Source organism: Myripristis murdjan, chromosome 21 (assembly GCF_902150065.1).
Source record: "Myripristis murdjan chromosome 21, fMyrMur1.1, whole genome shotgun sequence".
NCBI lineage: Eukaryota > Metazoa > Chordata > Actinopteri > Holocentriformes > Holocentridae > Myripristis > Myripristis murdjan.
The window spans coordinates 24,515,543-24,530,953 of record NC_044000.1 but is presented as its reverse complement, the minus strand read 5'-3'; the positions used below and the strand labels follow the sequence as shown (position 1 = coordinate 24,530,953).

General features: G+C 40.8%; 1 protein-coding gene across 1 annotated transcript; it reads left to right on the top strand.

Moving 5' to 3' along the window:
* Positions 1–5,070: 5,070 nt before the first annotated feature.
* sec22a (SEC22 homolog A, vesicle trafficking protein) lies at positions 5,071–15,195 on the top strand. The gene is made up of 7 exons (XM_030081421.1): positions 5,071–5,206; positions 6,663–6,873; positions 8,389–8,552; positions 10,471–10,650; positions 12,739–12,857; positions 13,135–13,200; positions 13,547–15,195. The coding sequence occupies exons 2-7, from the start codon at positions 6,692–6,694 to the stop codon at positions 13,745–13,747; spliced, it is 912 nt and encodes a 303-aa protein (XP_029937281.1). The 5' UTR covers positions 5,071–5,206; positions 6,663–6,691; the 3' UTR covers positions 13,748–15,195.
* The last annotated feature ends 216 nt before the right edge of the window (positions 15,196–15,411 follow it).

Sequence of the window (15,411 nt, the reverse complement as noted above, 5' to 3'; positions counted from 1 at the left end):
ATTTTTTTTTTTTCCTGTGCCCAGCCATATGTACAGTTTTGCCCCGTACAATAAGGACCTTGCGAGAATAAAAGAATAAAGTCAAACATTTCCAAAATATTGTCAGTTGTAACCTTGATATGCTGTCGAGACTTGTGCTTTTCTTTTTTTTTTTTTTTTTTGCGCTGTTCTGAAACTCCATAGAGCAGAATGATAAATTACATTAGAACTTGTTGATTTACAAACTGCGTTGTGGTATATCCAGAGCGGGACAGCCTATTTTAAAACACCAAGCTGGACTGAAAATGCAACAATAAATAGAAGTTGACCTTGTGGGGTCACTGGGCTGATGGACAGTCCTGGTGAAAGCAGTTTTTGTGCCCACGCGTTTTGACGTTTGTCCCAGTCGTCCGTGTCACAAGGAAAACAAATCGACTGCTCGCCGGGCTCAGCAGAACTGACATTGATGGCTTTACCATGAGAAATGACCGGAAAATGGCACTGGGGTCTAAAGCCACCGCTCTGATAATGATGTCAGTAAAACTTTTGTCATAGCTCCCTGTTAAAATGCCTTAGCCTGAGTATATCCAGGAAAGTGAGCATGTTAAACACCACAAGTCATTGCTTTGGACTTGAGGGATCAAGACCGTGGGAAACTAAATTTGTCTCTCCACACTATTTCAATTAAACATCAGTAGGTCTCCCAAAGCTTGTCCTAAGGCCCAGTCATAACTAAGGAGTGACTTTGGGCCTGAAGTTGCCTCTGTTCAGCCAGCTTTTTTTTTTTTTCCTCGTCTTAGTTATGCAAGTCTTAACTGCTGTTGTTGGTACGCACGCAGGCTGATTAATGCCTGTGAGCACAGGGATAAATGCCCACTCAATCCCAATTTCACTCTAAAGGGTTTTGGAGGGGGCATAACACTTTCTTCATGCCTGGTAGCACTGCTTTTTCAGGAAAAAGGGTTTTTTTAGGGCAAGGTTCCTAACTTGAGGGAAATCAACTTTAGAAATGGAGGGCATTGGACTATTAATACAAAATCAAGGTCTGTCTCGGATTTAAGTCTGTTTAACAAAAGCTATTTCCCTTTATGGGTAATTGTGTTTGCTCTTCAGGGTCTCATTTTCCTGACCTCATTGTGCATTCTGCATCTTATGTTTACCTATCCTCCTCCTTATGCTTTGTACTTCTTTTTGCTGTGCTTATGCTAATTGTGTGGTACAAGCCCATGCTATGTTTTTTACCTTTTTCTAGAAAAAGCTTTTTTTTTTTTCTGACGAGAAGGAAGCCACACACTCAGAAAAACTCAGATGCAAAAGTATTTATTATTTAGTTCTTTCAGTACACACCTTGATCCCTCACCCTGTTATTTTGCTGCATTTTGGAAGTCAGCTGCATTGAAGACTATTCAATATTCTGACAAGGGGACAAATTGGGCCAAACACCGGAAGTCAAAGAAATAAATAGACCCCCAAGCATCTGCCTGGGAATGATAAAGATTTTCTTTTGCTTTTTTTTTCTCAAGAGGCAGTATTGAAAATGACTTCCACCACTCGCCGAAAGATCCATATGCTCATTCTGTAGTTCAGTGAAGCTGCCAGTCACTGGTATCCTTTTTGTAATTTCTGATAGGAATTAGTAAATTATAGTTTAGGGGGAATCCATCAGAGTTGAACCAAGATTAAAACGGAGCACTTATCCTTGACTGACTGTTGACAGCGTCTATGCAAAACGAATTGGCCTTTGAATGGATTGCTCCCATCCTCTATTGACCAAAAAAAGGAGTTGTCAAAGTTCATGCATGCTGGAATCGATTCACAGAAATCCATAAATACTCTGTGATGAATGGTGAGAATCGAGCATCAAGTTCATCAATGTTCCAGGCTGAATCGACCTACAGGCTGAGGCTTTCCTGCAGGACATTAGAGGCTTCTGGGTCGTGAGTCTTAGTTTGACGGCAACCAGCCAATGCCTGAACACAGTATGGATTTACAGATGAACTGCCGTGTGTAGTATAGCTGATTAGACAAAGGCATCCACAAGGAGGAAAGTATTTCTTGTCACCTAATCCCATCCAAGATCCCCAGTCCAATTCCCCCCACCATGTTGCGTATGCTATGTCATGTCCCATTCTCCGAGCCGATGTGACATGTTAGACAGACTGACATTTCTTCAGCTCTGGTTATTTTATTCACTGAGATCCAGAAGAGGAGCTCTGGTATTTATCAAGTGTCTCAGAGTGTGAACACTGACCCATGCACATTCTCTTGTTCTGCTTTTAGATTGCAGTGAGTGGGACGGGTCAGGACATGTGGTGGGTGACCCTCTCACCACGAGAGCTTTGATATTATTAAAAAAAAAAAAAAAGATTCGATTCAGATCCGAATGAGGTCTGTCAGCTAGAAAACAATAAAACGACCCTCGAGTGCAGACACAGCGCGTCACCCTGAGTCTCAATGTGGACAAGTGGGAACACACACAGTCATTTTTGTGGCTGCTGCAAGGTATTTTTCCTTGGAGTAAATGAATATAGAGTATATTCAATTTCTTGTTTTGTGCAAGCACTGTCAGATCTTTGTCACCAACATCGGATGAGCTTTTTTGTTGATTATAAAGAAATGTGCAGGTACATCCATACATTATTCTCTGTATGGGGAAATACTCCAAATTTCATGCATATTTTTTCTCTGCAGAGGAATTGTTTTGTCTTAAAATTTGTGAGAGCACCTATGTTGAGAAGTGCAGTGTCTAATGAGCAATATGGATGATTATGGGGCTCAAAATAAATCAGATTAATACTGTATGATTATTATTAAGTGTGTTGAGGCTCACTGAACCTGCAGGGAAATCACGTTGCAGAGGAAATTCTCAGTTTTTCTTTTTCTTTTTTTTTTTTTAAGATATACCCCAGTTCTCAAGAGTGCCAGAGTTCAAACTTAAATATGTATGATGATGACATCCTCAGTAATAGAAAATGTGGTGAACGCCAATACATTTGCACCTCTATTTAGACTGTGTCACTGTGAATGACAACGTCGCCTCCCTCTCACCTGACATCCTCTGCACTAAACAATCCCCTGGACCTGTGGCTATTCATCAAACTGTCAGGAACAGAAGACATCCATCATCCAACTTTCACTCCGTGTGTGTGTGTGTGTATGTGTGTCTCTCTCTCTCTTTCACACACACAAACACACACATACAGGGCCATAAGGGTGCTAAGGAGGTCCCTCCAGGCTGTCACAGTGCTCTGAGGAGATTGCATCAGCGTGTGTGTGTGTGTGTGTGAATGATGAGACCGCTAACTGTCTCTGTATTGTTGTTTTCATTTCTTCCTTTAGCCTTAGCTGTGCTTTGCCCTATTCTAACAGGGAAATGCATGAAAATAGAAAAAAAAAAAAAGAAAAGAAAAGAAAAAAAAGATGCTGATGCCAGTGAATGCCCTAGTTCAGGCTTGAGGGGAACACTAAAACTCCACAAGCTCTGTGTACGCATTATCCATTTTTCCATATCATTTTAATTTTAACAACAAATTTCAAGCACCAGATTTTTGGATTAGGGTTAATTTGTCACTGCGGCAACTAGGACAGTTAATAGAGATCAGATTAGAAACACCAAAATAAAGCAAAAAGCTGAACATATCACAATATTAATGAACTCATGAATATTAACAGGGTCTTTTTTTTTAATTGCAGACATAAATTGAATGAGCAACTGAAGTTCTGTAAGCATTATTAGCAACAACAAAAAAAATGATAACAATGTCATTTCGGGGTGCTTGAGAGCTGAAAATGACTCATGTAAATGGAAAGCAAAGAGTCATCTGATGCCACCGTCCCCATTTGTTAAGAGTCTGTCTTATGCTGCTTGATGTGACTGCAGCTGCAGAGCCACACTGACTGACTGAGACCAAACACGTCGTCTTTAAAAAGGAATTAAAAAAATTTAAAAAATCAATTAATGGGCAAACCGCATGAGCAAGGACCGGGGATCTATAAGTCCCCAAGACTTGGTAGCTGCATAATTTGACATGCACTGCTGTCCACGATTAATGTGATGATTAATGAGCTTTGCAAGTGGCCGACAGAAACAAGACACACTGTAATGAATGGCTGACAGCATGTCTAACACTCCTCAGAATACAATACACCTGTAGTAATATTGGTGTCAATTTTTTTTTATTATTATTTTATTTTTTATTTATTTTTTTTAATCTTTTTTTGTCTTTTTGTGTGTTATTTTGTGTTTCTTTTATTTTTTTCTCTTGTGCTGATTATGATAGAAAAGATAGTTTTTAATTTGTCTTTTCTTTTTTCTTGAGGGCCACAGGGACACTAGCTGTCACCTACAGGTGAAAACAAAAACAAATAAATAAAGTGGATCAATACAAAGAATATAAGAAAAAACAAACATAAAAAAAGCCTTTGCATACCCTATAAGGGTAATAAAAAAAAATAAAATAAAATATGCTAAAATATATCTGTAGAATCTATAGACCTTTCACCTTTGAACCTTTGCATAGACTATATGTTTAATAAAATACATATGTATACTCATGATGTATAATTCATTTCACCAAAAGGTTGGCATTCTTCTGTGATAAAGCTGTGTAATTGTGTAAAACTATGTGATTACAATGTAAATCCAACAACCCATTTAAATATATTAAATGATCATTTCTGAAGGGAACAGCTGGCATTATTTTACTTATTAGTGGCGCTGATATCATTTATTTTCATTATGTGTATATATATATATTGTTACTGTTGTTTATCAAATTATTTGTTGTTTTTATTTGTTGATATTTGCATAGTTACTGAAGATACTGAACAATTTAGTTGACTGGAATAAAAATAAAACATAGACCTAAGAAGCACCTTTTCTGACAAATACCCCCCAGATAATAATAATAAATAAATAAATAAATAAATAAATAAATAAATAAATAAATAAAAAATAAACAGAATCTTTTCTCATGAATAATGTATGTAACATGTATATTTATGTACTTGATGTGAATCCAATAAAATAAAATAAAATAAAATAAAATAAAATAAAATAAATGTGTGGTGCTGATGGGAGGTTGCCTTCTCCCACAATGCACAGCGCAGCAGCCACGTAAACGTGCAGCTCTTCGGCCGGCTGGCTCTCTGCCTGTCTCTCAGTCAGGTTTCTGTGTGTCCCTCTGCCAGGAAATCACCCCCAAACGATGCTGCTCACCCCCGACAGGTACTGCACACCTTTCTGCCGCTGCTCGCCCAACACACGGCTTTCCTCGGGTTTGATAACAATCTCGCTGCGCCCAGTGGAAAGCGCAGCACCAGCTAGCTGTTAGCCGGCTAACAGTAGCAAGAGAGCCAGTGTCAGTGAGCTAGCTCATTTAGCCGCTAACGCTACCTAGCTGCCTCACCAGGCTCAGTGCAGGTAATTACAGGTTTTCATTTTCTGAATTCGGACACGTTAAACTACCAAGAGTTTCATCACAACCTGTATTTGTAGCTAACACCAAACACAGACGGTGGCGGTGGCTTCACCTAACGTCAGCTAACATTAGCTACTCTGTTTGTTTTCATTGTGTCAAGGCTGCTACATGCTTTCGTCTTTCTCTCGGCTAAAAAGTCGTGGAGGTTTCCCAGCTTTACTGGTTTATTCTGGTTTCAAAAAAGCTGAAACGGTTTAAGTTTTCTTTCATGGTAGCGAGTCACTGAGTTTTGACACAAACGCTGTGAGGGAGCATCCCAGGATTTGTGGCACATCTGTCCCATAATGTGACCCGGCGCCTCCTCACCGCCCCTCTCCGCCTGGAGAACTATCCATGGTTCTGCTTGTAGCCCAAGAAAACACAGACGGACCGAGACTTTTACACAAACCTGCTGTAGATCACACAAATGCAGTTGCCACCAGCAAGCATCAAGCCACTTTAAGTATCGCAGTTCTTTTTTTGCACGATTTTGATAGAGTTTTTATTACTGTTAGGGTGTTGGCATGGACTAAATCATGGCCATTTTCTAAGGGGTCTCTTGACCTCTGACCTCCAGATATCTCAATGGAAATGGCGTCTATGGGCACCCACAAGTCTCCCCTTTGCAGACATGCCCACCTTATGCTGACCCCATGCAGGTTTTTGGGATGCAGAACAGATGTATTATTTTCACCTATTCTAAAATGGTGTATTTGTGCAGACTGGGGCCCAAACAGGCTTGGTGTTGCATGAATTGGAAAGCTGAGACTCTTGTGGATTCATTGAGCCACATTTGATTCACGTGTGATGATGTTAGCCACCATAGGAGTCATTTCATTGTTGTGAGACCATTTTTTTTTTTTTTTTTTAACTTGACATCACTGTGTAAAATGACCCACCGTGACCTTTAGGGTAATCAGAGCTTCATGAAACTTTACATCCACAAACTAGAGGATAATACGAGGATAAAATCTTAATAAATCATAATATCGAATCACAATACGAAAAAATTGCAATGCATATTGAATCAGCACAAGTATCGTGACAGTGTCGAATCAGAAGATAAGCATATATTTGCAGCCCTAGTATAAACAATGTTGTAATTCGATAGCCCAGTAAAGCCCTTGGATCCTTACTATGCAGCTTAAGAGCAAAGTCATCCATATAAGCATTCAAGCATTAATTATTAAATTTCACCCTTTCAACTGTTCCCTGGTGATCCAGGGCTTCGGTGAGAGTGCAAGAGCTGTAAGATGTCGATGGTGCTGTTTGCCTCGGTGGTGAGGGTCGGGGACGGCCTGCCCCTCTCGGCGTCCACCGACTACGAACAGGACAAAGGGCTTCAGGAGACCAAGAGGCACCTGAAAGGCCTGTCCAAGAAACTCAGCCAGTTCCCTGACCGCTGCACACTCAAGACTGGACAATACAATGTCAAGTAGGTCTTGCTGGATGCTGACTTTATTTCTTAATTATTTTGTCAGGATACATGGTGCATAATATGCATTAAAATGAACCCCAGACATTCAAAAGGCCATGTTAGTAGTAGCCAAGTAGTTATAGTTTGCATCATTTTAGCAATGATGATGAATGCAACTTTTCTTGAGTAAATTCAGCTGCCCAGGATGTGGAACATATTTACATCTGCTTCACAGATATTGAAGGGGGGATATTGAAGGGGAATTGTTTTTCATGGCATTTAAGTATTGAGTATGTCAATCATACAGTTCACTGAGCAACCTCCATCTCTGGCAGAATTGGATTAGTGACACTATTATCCCATTGAAGCATAAAAACATCTCATTAATTAGTTTAACTTCATTTACTTTGAATGTTTTCCGTTCAAGGTATGTAGTGCAATTACATAACTTTAGAGATTTTGGAACATTACCTCAGTTTGACCCAGTGAGCTTCATGGGTGATAAAACAATTTTATTTGACAACTTTGCTGACCTCCTACCACAGTTTTGGTTTCCAAGTCCTTTAATGTGAGCAGCTTGACAGCTGGGTTGTCATCTAAGATGCCAGACCTTTTTTTCCCCCCACTGGGCTTGAGGAAGTGCTTTGAAATTCACTCAAGCGTTGTTTGTTAAGAGCTAATTAGCCTTATTAAGGCAGCGGATAAGTTTAAAAAGAAACACGGGATCAGCCGTCTATGAACAAACTACACGTTCTGTGTAGAGTCTCCTTCTTTGAGTTACTTTAATCACGCGGAGCCATCAGCAATCAGGGAAGAGAAGAAAGACGGAGGTCAGAATGAGCCAGGCAGTGTTTTAAGTCACAGGGTAATCTATTCTGTGATATACTGGGCCCCTCAGAAGCTGTGTGGGCTGTGATTGCAGTACCCAGACCACTCCACACAGGCAATATTTACCATCATCCAAATTCTAGAGAGCGAGGTACCTGCCCTCCTCTCCGAGGTGTGTATGAGTCATCCACACCAAACCTACACAGAGTGGCAGATACTACAGTAATCTAACCTTTTGACCACGGTGTTACATATCCAATTAGATGTTTTTAATTAGCTCTCCCTCAAATGTTCTGTCAGCTGTTCGGATAATGTTGGAGTTTGTATACATTCAGATTTTAGCTGCGCACAATATATTAATAGAGACTGCACAACTAAACGGTATACTAATAACATCTGAGAATTGAGTGCATTTCAATCTGGGTGTGAAATCGTGTTTAGTCAGACATTCAGAAGAGGTGAATTATCTTTACAGGCAGAAATATGCGGGGTAGTGTTTGTACTGAAAAAGGAGGCTTTGTGTGTGCTTTAGAGCCACAACCAGTGGAAACGGCATTGTGTTTTGTCTATAATCTGTACTGTATTTAGCATGGTGTCCTAATTTCAGTGTTCCAAGGTTCCCAATGAGAGAAAAAGAGTGCAGTCTTTTAACACAATGCTGTGTGTGCGTGTGTGTGTGTGTGTGTGTGTGTGTGTGTGTGTCAGTTTCACAAGCTCCCTGGGCGTAGGATACCTGATGGTTTGCACAGAGAATTACCCCAACGTCCTCGCCTTCTGCTTCTTGGATGAGCTGCAGAGGGAGTTCATCGTCACCTATGACACTAAGCGAATCAACAGCGCCGTGCGACCGTACTCCTTCATCGAATTCGGTAAGCTCCCGTGGAGTTTAGTAGCAGAGAGATTATCAAATGTCTAAAACATCAATGGTAACTGCCAGGTTTTGGTGTCAGCCCGGCAGAATCAAAGAGCAGGAGCTTCTTTCTAGGGCACCACTTTGAATGGAAGGCAATCATAGAGGCATCCGTCACTGAAGATGCAAATTCCTGTTTCTCCTCTATCAGTCGCCTCAGTAGACACGAGTATCATGTTACAGTCATGTTAAATGTCATCAATAATGACATCTCGTGGAACGACGTGTTGTCTGTCGAAAGCAGTGAAGCTCCCGATTTTTCTTGATTGGGAAAAACTTGCTCCTCAGCTCCTCCTCTAATCTCTAATGCTTTTGCCCTCTCCGCCTCTAAGTGTAACCCTCAGCTTAATAGAACAAGTTCAGCCACATTTTCTGCAGGTTGTTGAAAGCATTCTGGGAAATGTACGTATTTAACTAACTGAGGCAGATACAGATAAGGCAGGTTGAGGGAAAGTGGGAAAAACAAAAATAAATTACAACACTTAATCACAAGATAACTCCTTGAATGCACTGAACATTACAGATTTGTGTTATATAATAATGTAAGTTTATCTGAGGGAGGAATTTTCCTCAAACCTTACGGAAAAGACTACTCTCTCAGGTGTACAGATTTGATTATTTCTGTTGGACTTCTGAAACTGTACTGCACTTTTTTTTTCTTTTTTTTTCTTTTTTTTAATTTTTGATGATTGTATCTACTGTTGTTACCATTGACCTTATTCCAAATCATACCGTAGTATTTTAGATTTTCCAGTATGTACTGGATTTTGCTGTTTGTTCAAATTGAAATATTGAGGTCATAAATTCTATCCTGAAATAATTTGTTGCTCCAGCTAACGTGGATGGATGTCCTACATGGGATATAGGCATGCAGGAGAACTTTTTTAAAGCAAGAAAAAGTAAAATCCAGATCATCCTCTTTTTTGAGCTTCAGTGTTTGCTTATTGTTTGTCTTCTGGGTTTGATTTGTCAGCTTCAAAGTGCATGAACACAAAGCTGATTGGCAGCTGACTTTGAAGTCCTAGATGTTGAATCCTGCCAGCATGTGAGCGCACCAGAAGACACTAGAGTTTGCAGTTTTATGCATACATTAAACTGAAGTAGCATAAAGTTAAAAAAGCAAGAAAGATGATCACTGTCATGGAAATATATATTTTTATTTTCCTACTGCTCTGAAATTAGTTGAAATGAATGACTGCCTGGAAGATAGAAAGAATGCATGCAGACATGTGAAACAGTATGTATGCATGGAAGCAGAAAAAAACAAACAAACCAAAAGCAAAATATTATTTTTCATTGAAATATTTTCATCCAATTATTATCAACCATGTATAATAAGCAAAGTAAAAGGTTCCTATGCTATGATAAACTAATTAGACCTAGCACTGCAACCTATCCATCAACCAGAGGTGAAGTAAAAACCACCAGGCTAGATGCTGCACTGACTGTAGCTGCGTTATGTTAGTTTAGCAAGCATGCTGTCAAAATAGCAAAAGGTTAATATGGAATGTCAATTATTTCACGAGGGATGGACAGAACAGCATTTTCTTCTGTGAGGGAAATGGCATATCTGTATGCTATTTATTTGTTGCATTTCTCTCTCCTGTTTTATGTAATTCCACATTGTGTCATCTCATGTGCCAACATGCAGTTTCTCATTGATTGGTCGGCTACAGATTGATTGATTTTAAAATTATAAATCAGAAAGCAGCCTAAGATATCCATGTGCCGACTCACGTCATATTGACATCTTGCAAAAAAGAATCCAGTGAAGTCTCATTTGAATGAATGACTAAAACATGCAAAACACAGATGTGATTGTTTAGTGTTGCCTGTATCGTGACCCCACTGTTGTTGTGCCGATTGCCACCGGTCAGACACCTTCATCCAGAAGACCAAACAGCGGTACAACAGCCCTCGCTCGCTGTCCACCAAGATCAACCTGGCAGACATGCAGACTGAGATCAAGCTGCGGCCGCCCTACCAGCTCTCCCCCGAGGACCTGAGCTCCATCAACGGATTCTCACTGCACACCCCCTCCAAGTATAAGGGCATAGGTAGGCAACGCTCCAGCTGGTGCTTTCTCCTCCCATCCTAACACAAGAGAACTTGGGCCTTTGTAATGGACTACCATACCACTTATTTCTCAACACCCAATGTAATAATACCAATTTATTTATATAGCACCTTTGAAGCACAAAGGCACAAAGTGCTTTACAAGAGAAATAACCACAAATACTTGGATTACATATCATAAATTAATAATGATAATTGCAAAAAGAATAATAATAATAACAATAATAATAATAATAATAATTGCTCAATATAGCCATGATTAAAAACAAAGTAATAAACTGTAAAAGCAGGACTATAAAAGTGGGTATTTAAAATCAGTGACACAGTCAGCTTTGTTAATATTTAAAAGGAAGGTTGTTCAGAGTCTGGGACCCCTGATTGAGAAGGCTAGTAGATTATTGTAGCGGTTTTGATGCCCGGTCCTTTTATAAGGGCATAACAAAGCGAGTGGGAATTCCCATGACATGGCTCTGCAGTGCAAGGGTACAGGAACAATACTAGAGGGGAAATTACTTGGTAAAATTCCCCAACACACATTGTTTGAATAAAGGAGAATAGCAAAGTTTCTGTATGTAGCAAATTACCACAAGTGCTGAACACAGGAATAAGACTGTTTTGCTTTGTCTGCTTTACTTCATTTCACCTCAGTCTCTTTCTCTTAAATTTCTGTTATGTCATATATATCATATTTTCACACTCAGGGTGATAAACCTGAGCACATCTAAGCTTTGAAGTGTTCACAGTGTACTTGATGCTGTGTTTTACAGTGCGTTTACTAGAGTCTTTTTGGGGGCTGGTACAGATATTTTGGATTAGATACATCCAATAACATATTGGACAATATGTTTTTTTAATCCATAAAAACATCTTTCTAGCAAGGAATCCTCAAATTTGATAATGAAATACTTATAATAAAGTTACGCCTATGTACTGGTGTGATATCTTATGGTTGAAAAATAAACTTAACACAATCCACTTCACCATCTGCTCAGCTGTGATTTGCTGCTCTGCCAAGTCACGGCTATACAAAGTATTGTAAACAAGGGAACCTGCTAGACATGATTATGTTTTTAAATAATTTCAGGTGCTTTTTACTACAATATGTCTTTTTTGCATATCAGCCAACATATATACCAATACTGATTCACCGGAGACAACGTTAGCCGATCATATCAGACAGCCAAAATAAAAGTTAACAGTGCTAAACTAGCTTTTACATACCTCCCACGAGCATTCGCAGAAGCTTTCTGGGGTGATAAAAGTCTTTAATTTCCACCCATATGTTTTGCTTCAGTCTTAAATCCCTCATATAGTGCAGTAGTAAGCCAACGGATATCCCCCGTGGTCCCATTTTTGCACTGTAATACATTAGCATAGAGCATTTGGGAATTACACTGGAATAGATTGAAATTGGATTCAGCGTCACTTTAATTACACGAAGGCAGGCTGCCTCTCTAATGTCGGTTGTCTTGCTGAAGGATATTGTGCCTGGTGGGCAGGTAGCAGTGTGCTCTGATGTGTTCCCCTCCCGCTTGTGTGGATTTACTCAGTCTTGCAGCTCCACTGTTGCCCCGTGTCTGAGATCTCTTGCTTCTCCGCTGCTCCAGAAAACCAACCCGCTTGTACGCACCATTGCACCTCACCTGCCCCGAGTCAAGTGATGCTTTCCTCAGTCACCGGTGTCATTTAATCCACCTCGCGGTTAATTTCAGGGCGCCTCCTCAGCTTGTTCATTTTGTTTGTTGCCCTCGTCACATACCATGTTTCTGATCCCTTTCATCATTTTGTCCTGAAGGGTGAGGAATGCTAATCAGACAGTGACGCATCATCCTGTTTACCACACCAAAATGTCTTTGGAACGATTTAAAATGTGTGCAGTGCCTTCAGAGTTTGGATCTCCACTTGATAAAGTACAGTAGTTTTAGATATACCAGTGTTGCATTTCATAAGAGCACGATGTTTCACTCCGTGCTTTGGAAAGCAGATTTTCCTCTTAATGCTTTTAGGGAGGTTTTTGGCCCAGGCAGTTTTTGCTGAGTTTATACTATGCTCTCCTTTCTCTCTCCCAGCACCCACTCAGATGCTGGAGCCAGTGACCCTGCCTGGCATCGTGTCCTGTGTGCTCAGTGTCCTCTGTGGAGGCCTGAACCTGCTGCGGGGAGTCCACGCTATAGAGAGCATACTGCAGGTGAGGACGGATCTGAGCTGGCTCTGCAAACTGCCTGCATCTCTCCCTGTAGGATGTCTGAGCTTAGCAGATTAATTTGGCTTTGGCAATTAACGTTAGATTCTTTGAAAGTGGCCAGAGTGCTTCTCACTTCATGTTAGAGAAGTAAAAGAGAGGGAACCGAAATGGAAGACCTTCTCAACTCTGCTCTGCTTTTCTGTCGTCATATAAGTTTCATAAAGCCTTGTGCGGTGCTGAAGAGTAACCTTTATCTCTCCTTTCTCTGTCCTGTCTCCAGAATGATGATGAAGACTTTAATTATGTGATTGCCTTCTTCCTGGGCACGGCGGCCTGTCTGTATCAGGTAAGTGATAGTCTGCAGTAAGAGCAGCCCGTCAATGTCTGACTGAGTGACTAACAGCCCTAGACTTTACAGCTCAGCAGCTTGTCAGCTAGACTAACATTGGCAAAGCTTGATGCCTTCCACTTCAGTGCCTTCTTTTAACAGTTTTATCAGCCCTTTTTGTGCAACTTCTAAAACCAAATGTGTCCCCCAGTGGGTATTTAAGACAACAAATTGATAGTCTAATGACAAACATTGTCAGGTCCTGACAAGCAAATGCATTGTGCTGTGAAGGACAAAGTAATGGTGCAAACATGTTTTGGGTCAATATTAGTCAAAGACCATTTTTCTTTTTATCTCATTTCAGTGTTACCTGTTTGCCTACTTCTCTGTCTGGAGGAACAGCAAGTCCTTCCTGGCATTCGCGCTCATCTGTCTGTCCAACATGTATCTGTATGAACTGAGGAACATGTGGCAGATCCTCTTCCATGTGACGGTGGGGGCGGTCATGACCCTGCAGATCAGACTCAGACAGCCGCTGGGCAAAGCACCGGACTACAATGTCTGACAAAAGGCCCTCACCAGAACGGACAACAAACCTTAGATGTCCAGTAAGCGCAGACCAGATTGCACTGGCCGGCCTGGGGGACAACGCTTCCAAGTGAAAAAATAAAAAAGAACCTCCTCCCCAAAGCACAGGAAGAGGAGCCAAACATCTTCAAACACCACTTTTGTCCTGCTCCCTCCACACCACCATTAGTCCCTTGTAGCACAGGACTGACTGTTCACAGCTTCGACCGTGTCTCGGAGTGAAATCTGCCATCGTCTGACTGTCACAAAGCTCTGCTCACAAGCTTTCCCTAAAAGAAAAAAAAAAATATATTGGTTACTTCCTTTCCGAGCAGCTGTAGTTTTGATTTTTGGGACTATGCAGTGCAGGTTCATGTGTATGGCTCCTCTCTCAACATGAGCATATCCTTCACATATATATAGGGGCCGGATGGTTATTCACTTAACTGTCCTTTTTTTTTTTTTTTTTTTTTTAATAATTTTGTGGACAGTTTATTCCGCTATTTATTTGCAGACTGAACGTGCATTGTTGATGCTTTTTACAGATTTTATTACAATTGTATGTAGAGTTGTTTTATGATTAGAAAATTTGTTATGATTTCAATGCAGATTGATGTGTATTCATCACAAAGTGTCTCTCACTCTAACACACACCAAAACAGCCTGTTAACATTCACATCCAACTTCCTCGCCCACACAGCCGCAAGCATATGCCAGTGTCAAGTGACAATGCTAATAAACAGGTCTACGTTAAGCAGCAGCAACAATGCAGCGTCGTGTTGTCAAGCCCGGAGGCGGTGTGTCATCTGTGCGGCCCCTGGTGTGGTTTTTCCTCCCACCAAGCCCACGGTTCAGAGCTCAGTGTGACAGCTCGTGATGAAGAGAGACAAACTTGCTACCCAACTGTCTCACCTCCCTTTGTTATGCACATCAGCACGCCATTCACATTTAATGGTATCCCAATTATGCCGGTGCGTTCGAGTGTGTTTGTTCAAATATACCGAGGGGAATTACGGGGAGTTACTCTTCTCTTAATCCTAACAAGTAACAGCGAGCAAACAAGAGAAGGGCAGAAAACTGGGACATGCCCTTGTTTTTCTTTATCTGTGATTAGCTCAACTGTTGTGCCGTGACTGTTCTTATTCTGCATCTCGACGGACGGAGAGAGGAGAGAACAGTCTTTGCATGAAAAGGAAAGTATAGCCACAGCTATGTTCCATCTGGCATGTCCGCTGCATGTCTGTCTAGGGATTGCTGCAATGCTTCAGCCCTGCATGATTCATCATTCTTCCCTGTGACCGCACAGCCTCACAACAGTGGTACCACACCTATATGAGCTAATGGCTCTCTTAGCAATATGGCCTGGATCTGATTGGATCTTACATGGACTTCGCTGGCTCAGATTTTTTTTTTTTTTTTCTTTTGTTTTGTTTTCACATTCTCCTTTCCACAGCCAACGCAGCTAATCCACTGAGTGTGTGTCCACAGCTAGCTCAGTGTGGTGTGTTAGGACGTGAAACACAGGGCTCCTACGCAGGCATATAACTGTTCATTATACACAATATAGAAGATGAGAGGAACTTTATTAATCTCTGAGGGGAAGTTGGGTGTACAGTAAGTCATTGCTGACTCACTGTCTTCTCCTATGTTGTAATAATGAAG